Source organism: Centroberyx affinis, unplaced genomic scaffold, assembly GCF_046629955.1.
Source record: "Centroberyx affinis isolate AG114_WGS23_722 - 3 ecotype Tasmania unplaced genomic scaffold, CSIRO-AGI_Caff_v1 ptg001547l_1, whole genome shotgun sequence".
Classification (NCBI taxonomy): Eukaryota; Metazoa; Chordata; class Actinopteri; order Beryciformes; family Berycidae; genus Centroberyx; species Centroberyx affinis.
Window position 1 is genome coordinate 903269 of NW_027280002.1, and position 23260 is coordinate 926528.

A 23260-nucleotide genomic window follows, 5' to 3' on the forward strand; every position below is an offset into this window, starting at 1 on the left:
TTTACAAAATAATCTTTACATTACATTTGGAGTGAAATTCTGTAAATGGTATCTATACGATTAAGAATAGCCTACTTGCTGTAAAAATTGACATTTTAGGAAAAACATATCAACAAATAGTACTTTCATTTAATACATGTTCCTCCTTTAATGTAGGCTATTGTTCATTTTTCACTTTACTTTTTACTTTGTGTTATTCACAAAACAATGCAACGCGTTCATCAATAGGGCTTTTATTTTGAAAGTCTTGCGGAACTCTTGCCCTTCATTCTGGCTGACTTGACTCTGGTGCTTCCCTGTTAGTCCACCTCTAGCGCATGCAAATTACAGAGCAACTCCAATATTTCACAGATTGGTTAACTACACAGAGCGCGAGGCGCAGCGCAGGAGCGAAGCAGTGCGCCCTTTCTGTGTGTTGGAGGGGCTGCCAAAGAAGACAGAACAGGCTCTACATATGAACAATAGTGTTTTGTTCTCGTGGCTTGAACCTGCAACTTAATTCTAATTAATCCGGGGGAAAATTGAAGAAGGGATACTTAAGAGGGAACATCCCGGGACCTGTGCAAATCGCCTCGACGTGAGCACCACATGCAATGGAATAATTTGTATGTATGACAGCGTTATAAGACTCACAAAAACTGTGGACCCGAGTGGACAAAGGGGGACTGAGGTATTCTGCGAAGTTTCTGTGTGTGTCAGCCTGTTTTAAGGAGCCCAGTAGACCGGAGAGAAAGTGTTGTGGAGGTTAGCACCTCTTCAATGCGTCGGTTCCCCGCATCTCCTGATGGACTGAGCACGGTGGCATTTGGAATAGCCTGCCCCTTTTTTCATCACTTTTAACCGGTAAGTCATAGAGCAGTGTGACTTGTGGTGTTTTGTGTGAATTGTGTCTAAAACCTGCACTGTAATGTGTTTATTCTAGTTTTGCAATACTGGACCAGGTAGGCAGCATGGAGGCTTTCGGTGTGCTCGCGGCTCTGTGGTCAAATTGCCTCGGCTACTGTAAAGTAGAGAAGCCAGGTGTCCATAATGGGCATGTTCCAACTAGCAAAAGTATGTTGTCCAGTAGTTTACCTTACAGTCTCGGCAGACATAACAACCTTTGACAATGTGAAAATGCACAATCTCATGTAAGTATACCGAATTCCACCGTTTGATGCTAACATTGTGATAGTTTTGATGTGGACTGACTTGCCACAAGCACAGGCTGCATCTCGGCTGCGCGCAAATCACCACCAGAAAGCATATTCGTCATTTCAGCCGGAATGACAGACTTGATTTTACAAGAAGTGAAACGAACTATAAACAGTGCCTGGACTTGACAAGTCGGGGAGAGTGAGAGGGAGAAGTGAGTTTTCCTCAGGGGCTCCTTTACCTTGAGCGCACCTGGCCGCTTGCCACATGCAGCTACTGTATCCTACGGCGCTGCGCAGGGTTATGTTAATCAAGCTTCGTGTCGTGCCTAACAACGCCTCTTAGCTGCTCTAAAATCACTGTAAACCACGGCCTTGAGTGGCTCATTACTTATATAAAATGGCGGTAACAGACCATTATAACCTTTTTAAACCTTTTTATTTTTGAATGAATAGTCCTTTAACAGTAAAGCTAAAAAGAACGTGGTTGCTAAGCGATATAAGTAGCCTACCATATGAGTGATTTTCGGTAAGCGCATTAATATTTAAATCAACTGTTATGCGGTCACAGGTGTGTTTATCGGGGCTAGTACCACGATTTCCATCGGGACTCAGCCAATCAGAACGCAGGACTGGGACTATCTGTTTTATTAGAAGCATAATTTATCAACCACAGGATCTTTTATCTCGTTTAAAGTCATTATCACTTGGTATGTAGGCTACATGCTTAACAGTTGCCTTCCCTGGTAGTTCCCGAAACTATGAAAAATGATTGGCAAGCTCTTATCTTTACCAATTAGTCGCATGCTTGGCCATACTGTAGATGATGACTGATAAAGACATGTTTAGAAAATTCATGCTTAATTTAATTGCCTTGTACTTTTCCTCCACTACTGGAGCCTTGTCATTTGTAGCAGGGGGTATAAGGTTGTACGTTTATAGATAAGCCTTAAATTTAAGAGCAACTTAATGAAGAAAAGTGTCTAATTAGTTTCATATTGTGAATTCTATAATTGAGTTTGGATCCCAATTTTTTGCTTGGTTGAGTCAATAGTTAACGATTTAATAGCTTTGGTATATTTGCTTCATACCATGACTGTGTGGCCTGCCATTGCCTGAATAAAGATGTTCTAAGTTGGCTAAATATTGTGATTGATGAATGATTAATGATTACAACAGCTTTATAAAGACACATTGTACTGAACAAACTTAACAAAATGTGAAACTCTCGAGGTGATTTATCATTCAGTTTCACATTCAGGAACTTTGTAGTTGTCCCCACCATTTTCCCTTAGAATCTATAGTTAACTACAGGTCTGCATTGAATTATCTGAATTTATGAGGGTAGACACTTCCCTCTTTTACCCCAGGCTTAAGTGGAGCAATGGCTCAATATGAACCATTATCCAGCCATCGAACTATTGGGAAAGATGATGACCCAATGTAAAATCCCCACATGGGACTGTGTGTTTACTTGTGGCTATCAGGAAACAATATTGGTTAGACCACCATGAGCTAATGTGCTTAGGCTGGCAGTGGAGGAAAATACGAATGCGTTTGTCATGGTATTACTGCAATGTGTGAAATAGCCCATAGCGAATGGATTTATCCTGCGTGGTCTGACCAGTGATAGTAGCCAGTAGCATTGAGAGTATCAACTTGGGGGGTCAAAATAATAATAATAAAAAATTGTGAAACTTTATTCAGCCACATCGTGCTTTCAGACAGGGAAACCCGGCAGATAAAGTGGAGCGGCTATCTTTCTCTAAGACACGGAGAAAATAGGCTGCTCACGCCCACAGAATATTGAATCAGTCGAAAAAGGGCTGGAACAAGGGGCAAGGGAGTTGAACTATCTCTTGCCTCTTGAGTGGGCGGATGTCATAATTATCATTCTCTGGGATTGCGGTGGAGGGCCGAGGGCGCTGGCAGAATCTCTGCAGATATGTGGGTGTAGCGGTGGTGTCGACCCTGTAGGGCAAGCCACATCACTTCTAATACAGTGGAAAAAGGGACAAGTCCCACCATAATTGGGGCCTGGGAACATTGCCGGGCGCTCGGCGACGGCTCGCTCAAGTAGATGGGCGGACAGAGCCTGAACACACACACACACACACACACACACAGAGAGACACGCACGTGGACAAGAACACACACTCACACGCGCGTACACAAAAGCAATAGAGTGCAGGGGGCTCTAATCTGCTATCCCGTGTCAAGCTGAAATGAAACAACCCTAGCTGGACGCAACAAGTCTCCCTCTCTCGCTCTCTCCCTCTAAGTCTCTTTCTCATTCTCTCTCTTTCTGCCCCCAAGCCAGTGCAGCCTGACTATACGTATCAATGGTAGCACTCAACTGTTGGTTGGTGACCTCCAAGTGAATAGGGGGGAAAAACAAAGGTGGCTCTCCTCTGCTGCTCAACCAGATCCTTTGTATTTTATGCTTTGCAGTAACTCAGTGTTAGTGTATATCCAAGTAAATTAGTGGGTAGGGCTAGAATTGTGAAAAGCACTCCCTGTAAAATGCTTTTTATGTAATTGCCAGACAGGGCACGCTGTATTATTAAAGCATAGCTCTTGCCTGTTTGTGCTTAGTCACTCCCTTGTTGTATTGCTGTTGTCCAAGAGTGTGTTATCTCAAACACCTGGAAGAAAATAGCCTCTTTCACTAAAAGCCCTCCTCGCTTTAAACCCCTCTGTCAAGAGAGATATAGGAGTGCGGCGCTGCAGGCCAGTGAATCTTAGTGGAGTCTGGTGAGTCGAAGAGATCCTTTAGGGTGTTTTCAGAAAATAAAGGGTAGTTAATCTATTGTTTCATTTCCCAGTTAGAGAATGTCTCTCTATCAGTCTTTTACCTCCTCAGTCTCTATCTATCTATCTATCTATCTATCTATCTATCTATCTATCTATCTATCTATCTGTGTCTCTCTCTCTCTCTCTCTCTCTCTCTCTCTCTCTCTCTCTCTCTCTCTCTCTCTCTCTCTCTCTGTGTCTCTCTCTGTCTCTGTCTTTGTCTCTCTCTCTCTCTCTCTAAGCCTATGCATTTCAAAACATCTTGAAAAACCTGCTGTATGCAAAGCAGTACATGACATATCATAGGCTGTGGTTAGCATTATTATGAAATTATGAACGGACTATTAAGGGCCAAACACATTGCACTGACTTTGTATGCAACACTCCCTTTTGTTGCATCAATGTCACGAGTGCCATGCACACCTTTCTTACACCAGACATGTGGTGCTTGTTGCCTGTAAATGCAGTAATCTGAAGTTTCTGTTATGATTCGAAACATTTTTTAAGGTGTCTGGCAGTAACCCATCCGAAAAACAAATAATGAATTATGGGTGTTGAGAGAATACACTGTTTTTGTTTTTTTGTTAAACTTGACTTTGAAGATTTTGTGCTTTGAACAGGAGCTTTACAATGCTATCTGTCCGCCGTGGTATTCACTTTTAATTGGTCTTGAAAGGTCTTGCACAGTAAGACAGTGCAGGTCAACTCAAGTCTCTGTAGTTCTAAAGTCATCAAACACTCAATTAACTCAGCCGCATTACCTGACCTAGAAAAGAAAAACTGTAAGAGCAGAGCAGCACAACAAGATATCTTGAACTAATTCTGTATCAAAGTTGCTGTCCTAACCACATTTTCAACATCAAGGTGCTTTAACAAAGCTTTTGAAATAAGAACAACTTATTATGTTAATTGTCTAAATTTGTGTTTGAGGACATAATTGGAGCTAAATCTGGACAAAATCTTGTAGTCTGCATCTACTTTAATTAGAATGACTTAAAGCTGCACTAGGCAAGATTTTTATGTAAAAAATATATCTGTCTTATTGGCCTAAATCACAAAGTAGGACTGCAGTAGAGAAGAATGTCCCATCCTCTCTAAGACGCCGTAGATTCACCCTATTTGGCCAAATGAAATTCCAGTATTGGGCATGGACACTGCCCCGCCCACAGGACCTCCTAAACAGCTGCAAGAAAGCACCCTACCTCCATCTCTAACTCACTTACCTTGTCTCTTTAGTATCCTTTGGTATAAAGCATCACTGACCAGCTGGGTTGGTAAACATGAGCGTGCTGTGTGCAGTTTACTGACATCACATTGCAGGATTTCTGAGTATTGAAGTTCAAATTTTCCAAATAGTTTCCTCTCGCTGCCATTTGGAGCCGCCAAAGTGCGAAGTTGCCAAGTGCAGCTTTAATTTACTTTTTTTCCCATTTTGTTTTGGCAAATCATACTTCAGCAAACATTTCACGTCGGGACATTCATTCTTATTACATCTTGTATTCAGACTTGGAGAGTGGAAATGCAGAGTAAAGCACATGTACGCTACCATTCAAGTCAGAGGCACTGTGTCCTGTCTTTGGACCGTTCCAAGTTTGCTCGGTCTGACATTGACGATTCCAAGAAGTCTCGCTTTTTTCCATTTGTCCCAGACTGGATTTACTTTGCTCATTTGCATTCGTCTGCTCAGAGAGTCGAATGGGCCGAGTTTTGTTTTATTTATTGTTTTGCTTATATTAAGCAAGTTAAACCAGTCCCAGTAGTTTTGACCCAGAAATAAATTCTCCAAGAGCGTAGATGGTAAATAGGGAGAGGACAATGCTGAGAAAAGAGTCAGAATTGGGGGTACTGCATGATGCAGTCAATGATTTTCTGTCTCACAGGGTAAAACTTGCCACTGCACATATTTCTCAAACAGTAAAAGATATCCTGTGACTTTATGTGACACTATGTCCCCTTCTACTTTTTTTTTCTAGACAAGAGCCCAGGCAGCTCTGGATAGCGTATTTATCCCAGATTTTTTTTTTTAGACAACTCTTTTACGTCATTCTTCATTTATCAGGTAGTTTACAATGGAATGTGAAGGAAGGCAGAGGGAGGGGATGACGTGCAAAGTTTGCGAACCAGATAAACCCTTGACATAAGTACACAATTTGCCTTTTAGCCCTGTTGTAGCTGCATTACAAGAAGTTCTAGGTGGTGCCCTTTACATTGTTTATCCTCAATAAGCAGGTTTGTCTAGCTATAATCTATGGCTCCTTTCAGGCTGAACTTTGTTTTATCAGGATGCAGATCTACACCTATTTATAGAGTGAATCATGAGACTGTCATTGCCATTACCCTGTAGCCATTCTTGAACAGTCTGATCATTCTACTGAGGCTGGGAATTCCATTGAAGTGGGCAATTCAAAATGGAGAATAGAGCGGAGAATAGATGAAAACTGAAGAGAGACTTAGGAGGATCATGTAGGACATTCTGGCTTGGGCTGGATTATGGAATACTGGCTGTTTGTATATTTATATAAGTCTAATTTACTCAACTCCACATTTTAGCAAACTGATTCACTCCTGTCTGGACTAAATATTGGCACTAAACACACCTGTGGTGTTTCATTACCTGGTTGAAAAAGTCTAACACAGTGTACCCTGCTGTGCACCAGTGAGTCATTACTAAACAGGAAGAATCTGTCTCTTCTAAAAGGACAATAATCTACACGTAAAAAATGTACATCTGTTAGCTGCAGATGTCTTTCCTTGCAAAACGTAACTTGATGCCACTATACACTGGTGTAATCTGCCGGCTCATTTCTGGAGAACTAATTACTGCGCATTAGTTAAACAGACCATTTGAAATGCAAGCCTGCTAAATCACGCTTGCCAAGGGAGCTGAGCTACACCCCCACCCCCCTCTGTGCTTCTATTATTAGTTCTATCATGCATATGCTTGCTATCAGAAATTAGGGCCCACCAGCTGAGAGGAATGGTAAGGTAAGTAAGGAGGATATGCACTACAAGGTGTAATGCTTTATGTGTACGTACGTGCACACGCGTGCATATGTTAGTGTGTGTGTGATTTATGTTCATGTGGATGTGTAAGCTTGCTATGTTTAAAGGTATTTAGCATATCAGGCCACACTGCAGATATCGCACCATATGATCATCTGCCAGCTGTTAAGGCTGCTGCATGACTTGAGCAGGTTCACAGCTGATCTTGCTTTTAACGGGCCACTGATGATGCCGCTAAAGACGCACCCTTTGTAGCACCCGACCGAGCACGGGGCATGATCCTCGCTCCCCTGGTCACTAAGCCAATGGCTAACCACACTGCCAAGAGGATCTTTCTTTCCTTCCGCTTTGTAGAGCAGTTGGTAGGGGAACCGTGGGTCGCTACCCCCCCTAGTCTCCTCCAGGTGGAGTGTGGGGCAGATTTAATAGTCAAAGACACTAGGGGGGGATGTGCAAGTTTGGTCCAACTGGTCGACTTGATGTTATACTGAGTTTTTGAACTGAAAATGCTGTAGGTGCATTGATATTCGTGACTTGTGGGCAGACTCACAGGCCAGTGTAGCAAGTGGGCAAGGAGCTCGTAATGAGATATCACGAATATCTCCACGGAGAAGCAGACAAATTGAAAAATATACATCAGTAACTTTGGGTAGCATGAAATGGGCACACACCGTTTTCCGCAGAGTTGGATTGATTGGAAACCTGCTGCCCTGGTTACTAACCAACATGCTCAGTCCCGAGACATAATTCGGCAGAAACTGTGAGGTCATTTCCCAGCCAAGTCCCATCAATGACTAGGGTTGCAAAGGGGTGGAAAATTTCCGGTAAATTTCCGGAAAGTTTCCGGTAAATTTCCATGGGAAGTTAAGCTGGGGAATTTTGGAAATATTCCAAATTGGAAACTTTCCATGGGAATTATGGGAATTTATGGGAATTTATGGGAATTAATGGGAATTTATGGGAATTAACTGGGAATTGAGGGTAATTTAATGGAAAGGTATCATATCCAAGCATAAATATTTGTTTTGTTACAAGCAGACATCCATCCAAAATAATACAATTAAAACAGATTTATTTGTAAGTAGAACTTTATCAAGTGTTAAATATTTTATTGAACAATCAATTCTTTCATTGAAGAACAAAAACATGAATGTTGAGTTAAATATTACTCATCCCCCCGACCCAACCCATTCAAAAATTAATAAAAATGCACAGGAATGCACAGTGCATGTAGGGGGCGTGGTCTCAATAGCCCTGCAGTAAGCAGTGTGCTATGTGTGCATGTGATTGAGGAATAGCATAGATATTCAACTGTACTTGCATGATATCTGGTTGTTTTAGTCAGGATTATGCTAAAATATATTTTCCCCAACTATATTTAAGTTCCCTATTAAGAGCATACCTTCAATTTCGTAAATTCCTGGTTTATTCCTGTTTATTCCCATAAATTCCCGTTAATTCCCATAAATTCCCGTTAATTCCCATAAATTCCCGTTAATTCCCATGGAAAGTTTCCAACTTTGAAAATTCCCGGAATTTTGCAACCCTATCAATGACTCCAGAAACAGTATCCAGTTCCTTCCTGCTTGGCACTCGGCATCAAAGAGTTGGACTCGGCTAGTAAGGCCCTGTCGTATACCAGCATCCTTTTTAGCAAAGATTACATTCACATTTTAACTTTTAGATATCTAACTGACACACCAGTAGATTAAGCACTGTTTATGCAGGAGTGGTGGGGACCTCAGACCTCACTAAATTAAGAATTACCCTTCCAACCTCTCTGTTTTCAACATTCATAAATCACCATAATTACAATTGGCCTAGTAATGAAGAGGCATAAGGTCATAAAATGCTAAGAACTCGGATAAAAGTGTAGCTTTTTAAAACAAGCTGGGAAACTAAGAGAAAGCCAGGAGTGGCAGAGAAGGAAGTTGGATGGAGGTGGTGAGGTGTATCCAGAAGATATGTGTTTTAAAACGAAAGATGTGGAGTGACTTTTATCAGTCCTGACGGAGGCAGGAGAGTCGCTCTATCGGTTGGGTGCCACGAGGGATAACAAGCCTTTCATAGCCGTACATCAAGTTGCCTCACGCTACAGGAACAGGAATTAGGCTTCTGCCTTATGGGCTATTTGTGGCTCCCGCATGCTTTACTTACTTTGACAGTGATGAGGACAGAACATGACTACGTCTGTGTTCATATTGTCTAAAAATAATGTCCTAGCCTGTCAACCGGCTAGCGCGCAAGCCACTCGGCACGGTTCGAATCCCAACTCATGCGATGTTGTCACATATCTATCTTGCCTGTGTCACTTCACTGGATTCTGTCACAGAACTATTGGAGGAAGACACAGTTGTCTGCCTGCTCTACCTATGAAAAGTTTCTCACTTGAAGTCAAACTTTGGCCACTGACTACAGGGTAGATTTAGGAAAAGTTACTGGAAAAAAGACAGGAAGCATTGTAGACAATTTCACAGAACCTTGATTTTATAGTGAGCATTTTAATGTCACATGCTGCGAGTTTGGTACACTAGTACAATTTTGGCTAATTATACATACAGACCACAGCTACCAGTTAATCTAATGTCTCTAGTATTTAGCTCTGATGCAGTAGTACACAGTAAGATCGGCCAGTCTCACTATGCTAATTGGTGGTACATCACTAGAAAAAACAAAGAAAGGAAAACATGACAGAAGTCAAAGTCAAGTCAAGTCAAATTTATTTATACAGCACATTTCATACACAGGGCAACACAATGTGCTTTACATAAAAAGACAATACAGTATGCATATGCAATATGCATCAACAAGTGTTAGTGCAGTTACACAAGAATCAGTGCAGAATATGCCAATGTCAAAATATACAAAACACACACACACAGACTCACACACACACACACACACACACATTAAGAACTTAGCCATAGATTGTTGTGAAAAGAAAGGTTTTTAACCTGGTTTTAAAGGTGTTCAGTGTGGGGGCCTCTCTCAGGTCCTCAGGCAGGGCGTTCCATCTACTTGGGGCATAAATACAAAAGGCAGCATCCCCTGCTTTGGAGTTAGTACGAGGGACGGTTAAAAGACCGCTGCCTGTGGACCTGAGAGTTCTTGCTGGTTTGTATCTAATTAGCATGTCTGTTATATACTGAGGTGCAAGGCCATTTAGAGCTTTGTAAACAAGTAGTAGAATTTTAAAATCGATTCTAGTTTTGACAGGGAGCCAATGCAGGGATCTAAGAACCGGCGTAATGTGTTCAGACTTTTTACTTCCGGTGAGAACGCGTGCAGCTGCACGGTGAGAACTTTCACTTCACTTCTTCAGAAGTGAAGTGAAAGTAGAAAAGCCCAAATACAGGAAAGATCAGTGGACCAGTTAGGTATGTGGGACTCTGATTGACGTCTTGCTATGTTGATGAACATCAGAACAGTTTGAGGGGTGAAGCCTGGACGAGTCAGAGCAGCACACTGTCATCTACAGGTATGCACGGTGGGGTGAAAACATTGGTAAGAGAGTGGGCCCCCATGTCAGTTGCCCTACAGCCATTCCAGCTCCAGGGCTTCTGTTCTGTAGCCGACCTTGACCTCTGACCTCCATGTGAAGGGGGGGAAAGAGAAAAGAGAATTTCCCTACAGGGATCAATAAAGTATCACATAATTTATCTTGGACCAAATCGCGTGTGTCACTGTGATTGATGTATCGGCTTCTTTAGTGTTTGTGCTTTGCCTGTGATGTTCTGGGGTTGACTCTATAGGGCGCTAATATCAGTACCATCTCCTTTGCATAGCGTGAGAGGAGTATTGCATGCATCAATCACCGCAAATCTGATCAATTTTGAACGGGCAAAACAGTACAGAGCAACGCGTTGCACTGATGGATGTGGCAATATTGATGAGGATGAAGTATCTGTGTGGCAGGTGGAGTGTGTGCATATATGTGCATGGTTACTGTATGAATATGTATATGCATGACTTGTGGAGTGTGTGTGTGTGTGTGTGTGCTTGCTAGAAGAACCCTTACCACTGTGACATGGTATTGTACTCCTCAGTGATGCATGCAGTGCTGCATTAGGTGGGGGTGGAGGGAGTCCTATGACCTTATGTAGCACTCCACTGCACTGGAACAATACAATAGTCGCCCCAAATAAAGCGTGAACACCCTATTTGCGGGGCTGCAAATGGGCAAAGTCTATTGTGTATATTACAATGCTCACAGCAGGGTTGAGTGAGTGATAAATATTCCATCACTGGAGGATTTTTCTTTTTACTATACATCTTCTCCTCCATTCACTTTCTCTCCACTCTCTCTCTCTCTCTCTCTCAGTTCTTTGCAAGTTATTTCTCACTCATCTCGTTCAATGTTGTACGATGAGTTGGCTTTGCTCACATGCATGAGGGGAGATCTCATAGGGCTTCAGTAGATCTCTAATTGAATTGTCTGAACAGCAAGAGATGCACATTTGAATCTGGGAGCGGGGAAAGGAGAGTGCAGCAGAAGACTGGCACTGGAAGGGTCTTTCATCTCTTCCCCCCCATCACGCTGAGTTCCATGCAATATGGATCGTCTGAAAAATGGATCAGTTAGAGATGCCAGTTTCAAATCCGGAAGAAAGAGTGCATGAGGCTAATGTCTTTTAATATCTCTCCCAACATGTTATCAGGCAGTGTGCGATAACATCTGTGAATGGCCTTGGTTTCATTTTGCACTGTCTTATAAACCATCAGGGTCACACATCAGTGCACAAGGGTCTCTTGACCACCAGGAGGCTCCTGAACAAGCAAGTGAAAATGAAATAAAATGAAAAATGGCTAAACAAATTCTTGGACGGCAGCTTTTGGAGCCATTTTGTGAACCTTATCGCTGTCAAAACAGCACATGTTTAATACCTTTTGACAAATTAGACTCTTGTGTAATTTAATTCTGCCATATTTTCTTTCATTTATAAACACAGGGGTAATTGAAACCCCAAAAACTCATCTCTCCTCATTTTCCTGCCTATTTTTGGCTAAACATGGTAATTTCTTAGCTTGCTGTGATGTCTTGGAATGTCAGATTCAAGCTATTCCAAATGTGGGACATTCCCAAGCCTGTGACTTTTTATACTGCATTTCAGATCAGCTTTTCAGTCTTAAAGTTCATCATGAGGAAAGTGCAGCTTGTCTCTACAATATATGGAGGAAAGTGGTAAACTAGGCATTGTGATTTAAAGGTTTCCCGATTTCTGCACACCTAATAGCCTAACAACCAGAATAAAAACAATGTTAAGCATAAACACACCGGTGTACATATCTAAAATTCCTGAAAATGATGTAAGCAACTCTATAACAGGTAACATCTGTGCAAAATTCATTTATATTGGAGACAGGGGCAGGATAAGCCACTAGCAGATTCACCCTCTCAGGTCCAAGGGAGTATTAACTGAGGACTATTTCCTTCAATACTGTGAAGTGTATATCACTAAGAAGTGCACATTACAATTCTGTAAATGTAGTGGCTAGGCCTACTGCACTCCTCTTTCATGTCCCCATGGGGAGTTTAATTTCTTTTAGCTTTCTAGATTCTATAAAAAATATATGACGACGATGAAAGGTTTCATTCCAAAATACTATAAATTCATAGCAGATGAACGTTACCTGAAATTCATTTCACACCATCTGAGAAATAGATGGGATGCTACTATTTCATGAGAACAATTGTTCAGCTTACTAATAACTTGGATGCTATGTTTTGAGTTGTCAGTCATTTTGCAAGGTTTTTTCATAAGGTGGTTCTCTGGTTTTTTTTTCAAATGAAACTCTCCAGATGCCGATTAGGATTCAGTAACAGGGATTGCTGTGCCTTCATTTCATTTTTCCCTTTCTTACCTCCCGCAGAATTTCATTAGTTAAGGATGGATACCTAGTCCTCCTTGATAGTGTGAAGATGTGTGTTTAATTGCTTCACTATCAGTCCCATGAGAATGAGAGACAACGTGAAGTCTTTGATCCAGTGTAATTTCAGTCAAATTGATGCGAAACAGAGTTGTCAGATGGAGCGCTGAGGCCTGTCATAATCAAAAACACTTTTCAGTGTTTCCCTCGCTATTGAATATTCAAGAGGTGGCCTCCTGTCATGACGTGTGCGTCCTCTTCATAAGAACTTGGCTGGGCTTGCTTTCAGTGGACAGTATTGTCTGCATGCTCTTCCAGAGGCTTTGGTACACTGCCTAGAGAGTATTTTGGAAGACAAACGTCAAGCCCACTGGAACAACATGATCAGACCTAAAGGGAAATCAATGATGGACTGCCATTTTCTGAATGCAGATGGTTTTACACTGATTAATGAATATGGTCTTGGCTTGTGGTCACTTCACTTTCAATTCAGTCAAGTGAGAAAGTAAATTGAACGAAGAACATTAAATGCGGTTCAATAATTAAAACAAGAGCAATCATTTGCAATTCTATGTCAAGGATGCCGATGTTTAAGATGGTTCTCTGAAATTGGCTGAATTGACTCCTGCCCTGGTATGACTCACACTGAGTAGAAAGTCTTTGTTCAAATGAGAAGTCTGCATATAAAAAGGCAGAAAAACTCAGTCAAATGAGAGATGAAAGCCCGCTTCCTGAATAGACCCCGACCTTATTGTGAGTCACTGGAGGAGACGCTGTCTTACTCTCGTTAGTCAGCCTGAGAAATGTGGTTGCTCATTGGCAAATTGCAGTGTATGAATAGAAAACGTGGATTCTGATGACTGTTTTAGTTTGACTGTTACGAGTCCCCATTTGCTGCTACACATGCATCAGCTGCCAGTCCTCAAGTCCACACAGAACAGAACATACCTGTGTTGCAAAGAAGCATAAAGGCAACATGGGGACAAAACACATTGAAAGAAAAGCACACATAATAATGGCACAACTTCATGACCTTGGGTATCATTATTTTTACACAACCTCAACAATTTAGATTGGTGGTCATGTAAACACTGTTTGCCTTTTCCTGTTATACATTTTTCATATGTGATTACTATATAAAGACAATTCTACACTACAAGGACTCTCTCATCCAAGAGGAGTGTTGCTTCCCCTCATGCATATGATGCACCCATAAATGTCATTTTACGCTTTTCCAATTTTAGGCAGACTACAACAAATGTCACACATAGTAACACATGAAACTTGTATGGAGTTCAGATCATCTGGGATATCATTTCAGTCTCAGACGTTTAGATATTATGTGTTGTTCTGAAGTATGCATTTATTTTGTGTCAATCTTTGCATGACTTTGAAAACAATTTACACTTTTATCTCTCTTTCCCCCCACCCCTTCTGCCCACACTTCTGTCCCTTTCTTTACAGATATCTGAGACAGAAATGCTGGCCTGTATCATTTTCATCGGCTTGTTTCTCACTGCGGCCAGATCCCAAGATATCCATCCCTCAGAGGCATCATCCTCTATTAGCGAGTCCTGTGACTCCTTGTGCTCCTGCGAGGAGAAAGATGGCATCCTTCATCTTAACTGCGAGCAGAGAAACATCAGCAAAATCTCCCAAATCAAAGTCCCGTCAGGTGTGCCCTTCCACCTGAACCTTTACAAAAATGACTTGGTTGAGCTCCGCTCCGAGGAAATGGAAGGGCTTAAGAATGCCCTGTCGCTGCACATTGGGGCTAACAGCATACAAGAGTTGGAACCGGGGGTCTTTAGCACTCTTGGTTCACTGAAAAAACTCCACATAAATAGCAATTTCCTCGTCACTCTGAAAGAGGACACTTTTCACGGCCTGGTGAATTTAGAGTTTCTCCAAGCCGACACAAATTTCATTCGGGTCATTGAGCCGGGGGCCTTCAACAAGCTGATCCGCCTCAAGGTCCTAATCCTCAATGATAATTCCATCGAGTTTTTACCCAGCAACATCTTCCGGTTTGTGCCCCTCACCCACCTAGACCTGCGGGGCAACAGGCTGCAGACGCTTCCATATGTCGGCTTTCTGGAGCACATCGGACGGATAATGGAGCTTCTTTTGGAGGACAATGACTGGGTCTGTGACTGTGATATTTTACACTTAAAAATCTGGATGGAGAACATGAGGGCTCAGTCGGCTATCGGGGAGGTGGTGTGCAGCAGCCCACATCACCTCCGGGGGACCATTCTCGCTAAAGTAAAGCGGGACGTTCTCTGTCCATCCCACGCAGACATTAACCTGGAGGAGCCATCAAAGTCACTGGATATGGTTGTTACCCCCTCATCCAAAGTGGCTCAGATTCCCAAGCTGATGGACGCCAAGGATGACGCCAAGATCCCGACTCCGTCTCACATTCCTGGCAGTCCTTGTGTGGAGCAGTGTTCTTGCCACAATCACCCTGTGGCTGGATTTTTGATGCATTGTCAGGACAGAGGGATTCAAAAGGTATCGGATATCGGAATACTTCAGCAGAGCCCCACCAAACTGGTCATGACAGGGAATATGATTCAGAAACTGTTGAAGTACGATTTTGTCACGTATGACAGTTTAGAGTTGCTGAACTTGGCAAACAACAGGATCGATTACATCGATAATGAAACTTTCCTCAGCTTGAGCAGTTTGAAAAAACTTTACTTGAATGGCAACAGAATTGAAAAGCTGGTATCCACGATGTTTGTCGGACTCCACAACCTTGAATACCTGTATTTGGAATACAACCTTATCAAAGAGATTGCTCCTGGCACGTTTAATCCCTTGCCAAACCTCAAGCTGTTGTCACTGAATAACAACCTGCTCAGCTCTCTTCCGGCGCAGATATTTCGCAACGTGCCCCTCACCAAATTAAACCTGAGGAAAAATCTACTTATGCACCTGCCAGTGAGCAACGTGCTTGATCAACTTGACTCACTAGAGCAGATTTATTTAGAGGACAACCCCTGGGATTGCAGCTGTGACTTGCTCAGCCTCAAACAATGGGTGGAGAAGCTGCGGAAGGACACGGTTGTGGGCTCCATTTTGTGTCACACCCCAAAGAAAGTGGTGCAGGCTGAGCTGAGAAGCCTTCGTCACGAGTTGCTCTGTCCCGGTTTAGTGACCTTTTACTCTTTGCCCCCAGGCGGGGAGGAGAGCGTCACAACCACGCTGGGGCCCGACAGCGGCGGCAGGGGTTTGCTCAGCTCGCTCACCGACACCGTCCCGCTCTCCGTGCTCATCTTGAGCCTCCTCGTTTTCTTCCTCATGATCATATTCTGCTCGGCGGGGGTGGTGGTGTTCGTGGTGCACCGGCGGCGGCGGAGGGCGAAGAAGAAAGCGGCAGAGGAGCAGCCCAGGGAAAACAGCAGCAACAGCCCCATTCACTTGCACTACAGCATGTACGGGCAGAAAACCACGCACCACACGCTCACCCAAAGAGCGGGGTCCGCCACCCTGTACGAGGAGAGATCGCACAGTCCCATAGTGCAGATCTGCCGCAACCCCACCTACTGCGCCCAGCACAAGGAGCACGACGCCGACTTGGATTACGGCCTGGACGAGCCCAACGCCAAGCACCACGTCTGCCGGAGCATCATGGAGAAGGAGAACACCTCGCCGCTAACGGGAAACCCCAACCCCAACAAATTCAGGCCCATGACCGGAGAGTGCCCCGCAGAGTTTGTGACTCTCGGGAACCCCAACTCCCTCTACAGGAACATTCTGGAGAGGGAGAAGGAGCTCCAGCAGCTCGGAATAACGGAGTACCTTAGGAAAAACATGCCCCAGCTTCAGTCCGCTGTGGAGATGCAGGTCCCGGGGCACCAGGAGGAGCTGAAGCTAATGGAGACAATTATGTACTCACGGCCACGCAAGGTCATGCTTGAGCAAACTAAGAATGAGTACTTTGAACTAAAGGCTAACTTGCATACTGAGCCAGATTACTTGGAGGTTCTGGAGCACCAAACTGCATTTAACTGAGCTTAGGCAGAAAAAACAACTATATGTTACGTTCTGAAACAAGTGCCTTGTCTGATTTGCCCTCTTGTACTTTCCACAGTATGAAATATATACCATGGACACATCACATAGCAGTTTAATTGTAGCACAGAATGTAACTGGTTTATTCTCTTGTTACCTTTTTTTTTTTTTTTCCTGTTGACAGCCGTGTTATGTAGCTGGTGACAGGTATAATATTTTGGCCAAATGTAACTTCAAGAAACTGTTGCAGGGTGTTGAGCAGTCCTGGGTTGAAAACCTCTTGAAATCCATTCAATCAGCTTTCTGTGATTGATTAAATATCCATGGCGCACTGCAGCCAAATTAATTGATCCCCAAAGTGCACACCCACCCATCTGACATACTGGCAGGCTAAAGCAGCCGCTCCAAAATAAGTGAGTGAATTTCAACCCCCACTTGACCCAGAATTGCTGTTAAATCAGTCTATCTTGGCTCTTTGGATATGACCTGATTACCCCCTCTGTCAACACAAGCCAGTCTCTTAGGTCATAATGCTGTAACCAGCATGCTCATTGTGCCGTAGAGTGAGCAAAATGCCAACTGTACTTTGGACATGATGGGAGTTTTGCATATACGTGGTTCCAGTGCTACTCTCCTCTTAGTGCTTTTGATTAATCAGAGACACTGCATATCCATTCCAATCTTTGGACATTTATTTATTTTGTATTCAAACTGGTGGTATTCACGAAAAGGATGTTAATACAGTTTTGTTTTGTTTTTATTAGTAAATAGAGCACTTAAAGTATATTATACACAACTGTAATCTTGTAAAAATGCATTGCACTAATCAAATGCCATAAGGTGGTGCATGACAATCAACACAATGTCCTGCTGAAACATTTTTTTTTGTTGTTGTTTTCTTCCTGCCAGAAAAACAGAGCCACAAATGTGTATGATCCTTCTGTGTGTGTGTGTGTGTGTGTTTGTGTGTATGTGTGTGTGCGAGCGCGTGCGTGTGTGTGTGTGAGATTGCCTTTCATTTTACAATATTACGTCTGACAAAATAATGTGTGCTCAGACAGCATTCGGCAACATCGCTCATTCCTTTTGCTGATTTTTGAACTGTGCGTTTTTGAACTGGTCTGATGTGGGGCGTATTCAGGCGTTAGCACATGAGCGGGTTGCCGTGGAGCGATGTTGCCCAAAAGTTAAGCTGCAGCTTCCCATGCAGACGACCTGCCGGCTGACTCTGGCCAACTTTTCCCGGTTTTCCCAGCTCATAAGTAAACCAACGGACTGCCGGCGATGTGGACATTGTCATCGTTCAGGATTTATATGCACTCCATTCATACTCTCGGAGACTCACATTCAACTTTGAAATGGTTCATGTAAGCACACACTCTGTAGCTTTTCTACCTATCTAGATTTAATTATTTATTCTGTATATTTTGTATATACTTATGTTTCATTATATCTTTGTTTTTTTTTGTGTGCCTTCAGTGCTGTACAGAATATAAACAGAAGTTGTAACTGATGAACAGAAAATAAAGAAATGCAATATTACATAAACTTGGAAATGAAGGCATGTTCCTACCTGACATTTGTTTCAATTTATTTAAGTTCAAGCAAACTAAGTTGCAGAATGAATGATGCAGAATTTAAACCTACTCCTGGCGTTAATAGCATATGTTAGAGTGATGTTAGTATGTGTTTATCAAATTTCAGATTCCTGTTAGCCATATTGTAAATATGCTCAGAATCAGCACAATTGGATGTTTTTCATATGCCATAGGATTGTTAAAAGATCAGTTATCAAGATCAGTTATCAAAGTACGACTATAGGAAATCAGTCACTTTTGCACATATAGCTGCTGCCACAATGTCAAAGTAAAAACCTTGTTATATACTAAGTTTGCCTTTGTTCAAGCTTGAGTTACCCAGAGCCATCTGTCTCGAATGAGTTCTGCCATTCAGCAGCCAAATCAGTAAGGCCCCAACAGATTCCAATACGTCTAAATAGGAGGTTCAATATGCCAATGCTGCCTGAGCCAGTACGCAATTTTAGCTAAGACTGCTTAGTGACAAAATTTCAAAACTCAATCATCGGAGCCTTCAAATGAGTCCAAGCCCCTGAATGTTACACCTTTTAATAGATAGAAGGCTTTGGACCTACTGTGGCATTCTGCAGAGGTAGAACACACTCTGTCAGCTAATTGGCTCGTCACAGTCATCCGGCGCTCAGAAGAATGCCAGTTATTTTCTCCCTATGTATTATCAGTCCTGTGTGCGTGCGAGCGTGCGTCCGCTTGTGTACACACAATTTGGTTGTTTTCCTCTCGCGTGTGAATTATTTATCCCCCCATGACGGCTCATCCCCGGCCCTTAATCACGCAACAATGGCTGCAGGGTTTCTTCACCAGCGATGCTTTTCTGCATGACTTCCATTTTCTGCTCCTCTCCAGGGAAAACAGTGGACCTTCCAGTTCTTCAATTCCCCCGTCGTAATTGATGTATCTGAAGCCCCTTGTAAGAAAACACACACGTGATCTCACTCGCACACACATACATACACACAGACACACATCACTGCAGGTATGCAAACTCAGAAGACAGTAACAGCACAAAGGCAAGCTGACACACTAGTACATAAAGACTAGCACACACACACACACACACAGCAGGGAAGACTCGATCCTATGAGCCTCTGACGCATTATGCTGCTCTTAAAGGTGTGACATCAGGAAAGTGCAAAATAATGTTCCGGGATGCATTGTTTATTTCAAGAGACTGAAGCGAAATGGATGCAACAAAAATTAGTTTTGTCTATTATATAAACCAAAGCCAGTCTTGCACCAAGAGTGCATTGCTGAAAATCACGACAAAAACTGAATCCAGATCTCAAAGAAGAGGGTACAAAATGTTCTGGCGCTACTGTGAAGCTAGTCAAACAAGCTATTATGCTGCGGCTCCACGCATTTAATCAGCACTAGTGAAACCTTGTGCTTGTTAATACTTCAATAAGGTTGTGGTTGAAACCCGAAGAGATTCCATTTTGTACCGAAAACTAAAATAAATGATCTGTTTAATGTCAAGATGAGCCAGACTATGAATTATACATATGCACAAAAACTGCCATCTGTTTTTTACCCTTAAAATACATGTTGACTAGTTGTGTGTTGTGTATTGTAACTCCAGAACAATCCATAATGGAAACTTCATAGTTACACCGCAAGTTCCCTCCCTATAGAGGAGATGATCTGATTTTGGTGCACCTTGCTGCACAAATTTGCATATTAATGAGGAAAAATGACGGGACATTAGGCAGCTGAAGGGCCTCTTGTTCGGTATACGCTATGGAAATGACTATGGTTGTTCCTGTTTAGTGACGCTATGACTCACACACCGGTGTTAAACGTGGGTTTGGAGAGGGCACGTCACATCATGGAATATAGTTCTGTGGAAACATGAACAATGCACAGTCAGCTGCAGAAGAACTCACAAGGAGCCTGGAATCTGACTGCTTACAGGACCGATGGCAAAAAAGTGTGCAGATGGCACATTGTACACACACACACACACAATCCGCTTTCCTCACAGATGTGCCACAAATGCGAACCAAATGGAGTCCATAAGCCAGACTCCGAGAGCCAAAACACACTCATAGACTTGAACTCAAACACTACACCAGTTACCAACTGTGACTATTTACAATTCACTCTGAACACTGCCTATGTTTGTCTTGTGTCCCAGCCAGAAGAGAATCCAATCTTGTGACCTGAAATATGATTATCTGCTCTCAACAGCAGTCTTTTTACACTTGCCCCCCCCAAAAAAAAAAAAAAACAGCAATGAAAAACCATAAATGATGATTTTAGTAGGCTAAATAACACACCATATTATTGCAATATTAGTATGCCTCTTGCCTCCATCAAAATAAGCTGTAATGTGTATTGATGTATCCTTTTTATTAGTGAAAAGCATTTAAAAAATCTATAATTCCAACCCAAAGTTATTATTTTATGAAGTGGACTATTTTTACATTCCCCAAGCACAAGTCATTAGTATTCATATCTTGAGCAAAACAACAGAGCATCTCTTCTGGCTAACGTTATTGATCCTTCTTTGGAGCCCAAGTGTTTCACCAGGGCCTTTGGAGTAAGCTGCAGTCAATTAATGCCTCATGCATTACATTATGCAGAGTGCACTTCTTTTCTTGTTCTTTATTCTCCCTGACGTCTAATGTACAGTGGGCTGCCAAGATACGGAGAAACGATGTTACTGGGTATAATCACTGCATGGAGTGTGGACACAAAGGCGTTCAGCGCGTATAGGAGGCTGAAAGTCGGAGGTCCGAAGTTTTAAATGAGCCGCTGAAATGAGCCGCCCACACAGGTCCCAGTGAAGCGGCAGAAAGGAGGCGACGAGTGAACTGCCAAACCAAACCAAATGGATTCCAAGCCTGGATATCGATGGTGTTTGCAGAGCTTCTGAGTGTTTCGGGCCTATTGGGACACCAGATTGGCACACTGAGACTCTCAATGCGAAGCAGTGTTTTGTTCCACCGGTGGTTGTCAAGGTGGGGTCCCGCAAGGATCCTTAAGGGGCTCTAGTGGGTCCCCCCAGCGAGGAATAGTTTAATTTTGCGATAATTTAATTCTCTATCTCCACAATTTTTTTCACCATGTACACTGTAGATAGTTACACAATTCAATACTAAATCAACAACCTGGGGGTCCCGAGGATCAAATTTGATTAAGGGGGGGTCCATGGTCTAATGTGGGTCTATCTGGGGGTCCGTAACATGAAAGTGTTTGAGTGTGAGTGTTTTATAGCAGCACATCAAGGGCTTTGAAAAACTTCTCAAGATTTCCACACTCTGTGTTATAGCGCCTTCAGAAAGGATTCAACCCCCTTGACTTTTTCCGCTTTTTTGTGATGTTACAGCCTGAATTCAAAATGGATTAAATTTTTTTTTTTTTTTTAACACAATAATCTATGGAGTCAAAGTGGGGGATTTTGTAAAAATGTATTAAAAATGAAAAGTTGGAATGGTTTGAAGCAATATGTATATAGTTAAGGTGCATCCAAATTCTTTTGAATGTCCTTGACATGTCTCTACAACTTAGTTTGAGTTCACCTGTGACCACTTCTACTGACGGGACATGATTTAGAATGAAATGCATATGTCTATATAATGTCCTACAGATGACAGGGCATGTCAGTGCAGAAGGTTTAGCATGGAGTCCACAAAACTGTCCATAGAAGTTATAATCAGTGTTTCTAATATTCAACCCCATGAGTCAATACTTACTAGAAACAACTTTGGCAGTGGATTGAATACTTATTTAAGTGGTATTTCTGTGTTTTACTTTCAATAAATTAGCATAAAAGTTCGAAAAACATGTTTCCACTTTGTCCTTCTGGGGTATTTTTTCTCGATTGTTGATGAAAAAAAACGTTTTGAAATCAAGCTGCAATGCCACAAAATGCAGAAAAGAAAAGCGACAGGGTTGAACACATCCTGAAGGCAGTGGAACTATAAAAAAGTGCGTCCTTATCATGTGCCCACATGCTATGCGAGGTCCAACCATAAATGAATCACCATTATGAGGGGCGACTTTGTGTTTCGGTACAACCCCCCCCCACTCCCAGATTGAACTGTCTGTGACACAGTCTTGCCCTGGGGGAGATCCTATGATGTTGATTGCCATGTGGAGCAGCTTGCTATGAGTCCATGGACATTGAACCCATTGCCTGTTGCTCTCTTGGCAAAAAGGTTTGAACACCAAGCCACTGACCCAATTTTGCATCTGAACATCAGAAGTATTTCATCATTGAACATATCTTTCCTTCAAAGCAGCCTGTCAGGTGTGGGGAGTAGAAATTGTGATATCCACCCTTAAACACATCCATTCCATTGTCTGGTTCTTTCTAGTCTCACCATTTTGCACCAGTGGTAATCATACAGGGAGAAATCCATCGTAGAAGAGGCAGAGAGACCAGTTTCTCCACTGACAGCAGCCTCAATAGACCAGAATGCAATGCAGCCACAAGACATGTTGTGTTTTGAGCAACTGTCACTTTTTATTAACCGGAAAAACTCTCTCCATCTACATGTATCACCCTCAGCTGAAGGGAACAAGTTCAGGCCCGTTCTCTGGGGGGTTGTCGAAAGGCATTGTGGGAAATGTAGGAAATCAGTGGAAGTAGATGAGGCAGGCTGAGGGGAAATTGGGAACACGACAACAGTAAATTACAACACTTCATCACAGAATAACTCCTGGAATGCATTCAACATCACAGACTGATGATATATAGTATTTGAAGATGGGTTTTTCCTTTAATGGAGTGTGTGCAGTCCACCCTCATGCAGCATTTTAGTGTGTATCACATATAGCACAATGAAAATAGATTGGAAATAATAGAGGAAAATGTGTTACCACATGCTGCGAGTGAGATCAGAA

General features: G+C 42.6%; 1 protein-coding gene across 1 annotated transcript; it reads left to right on the plus strand.

The window, feature by feature from the left end:
• Positions 1-368: 368 nt before the first annotated feature.
• slitrk6 (SLIT and NTRK-like family, member 6) lies at positions 369-18361 on the plus strand. The gene is made up of 2 exons (XM_071527617.1): positions 369-843; positions 14262-18361. The coding sequence occupies exon 2, from the start codon at positions 14277-14279 to the stop codon at positions 16815-16817; it is 2541 nt and encodes an 846-aa protein (XP_071383718.1). The 5' UTR covers positions 369-843; positions 14262-14276; the 3' UTR covers positions 16818-18361.
• The last annotated feature ends 4899 nt before the right edge of the window (positions 18362-23260 follow it).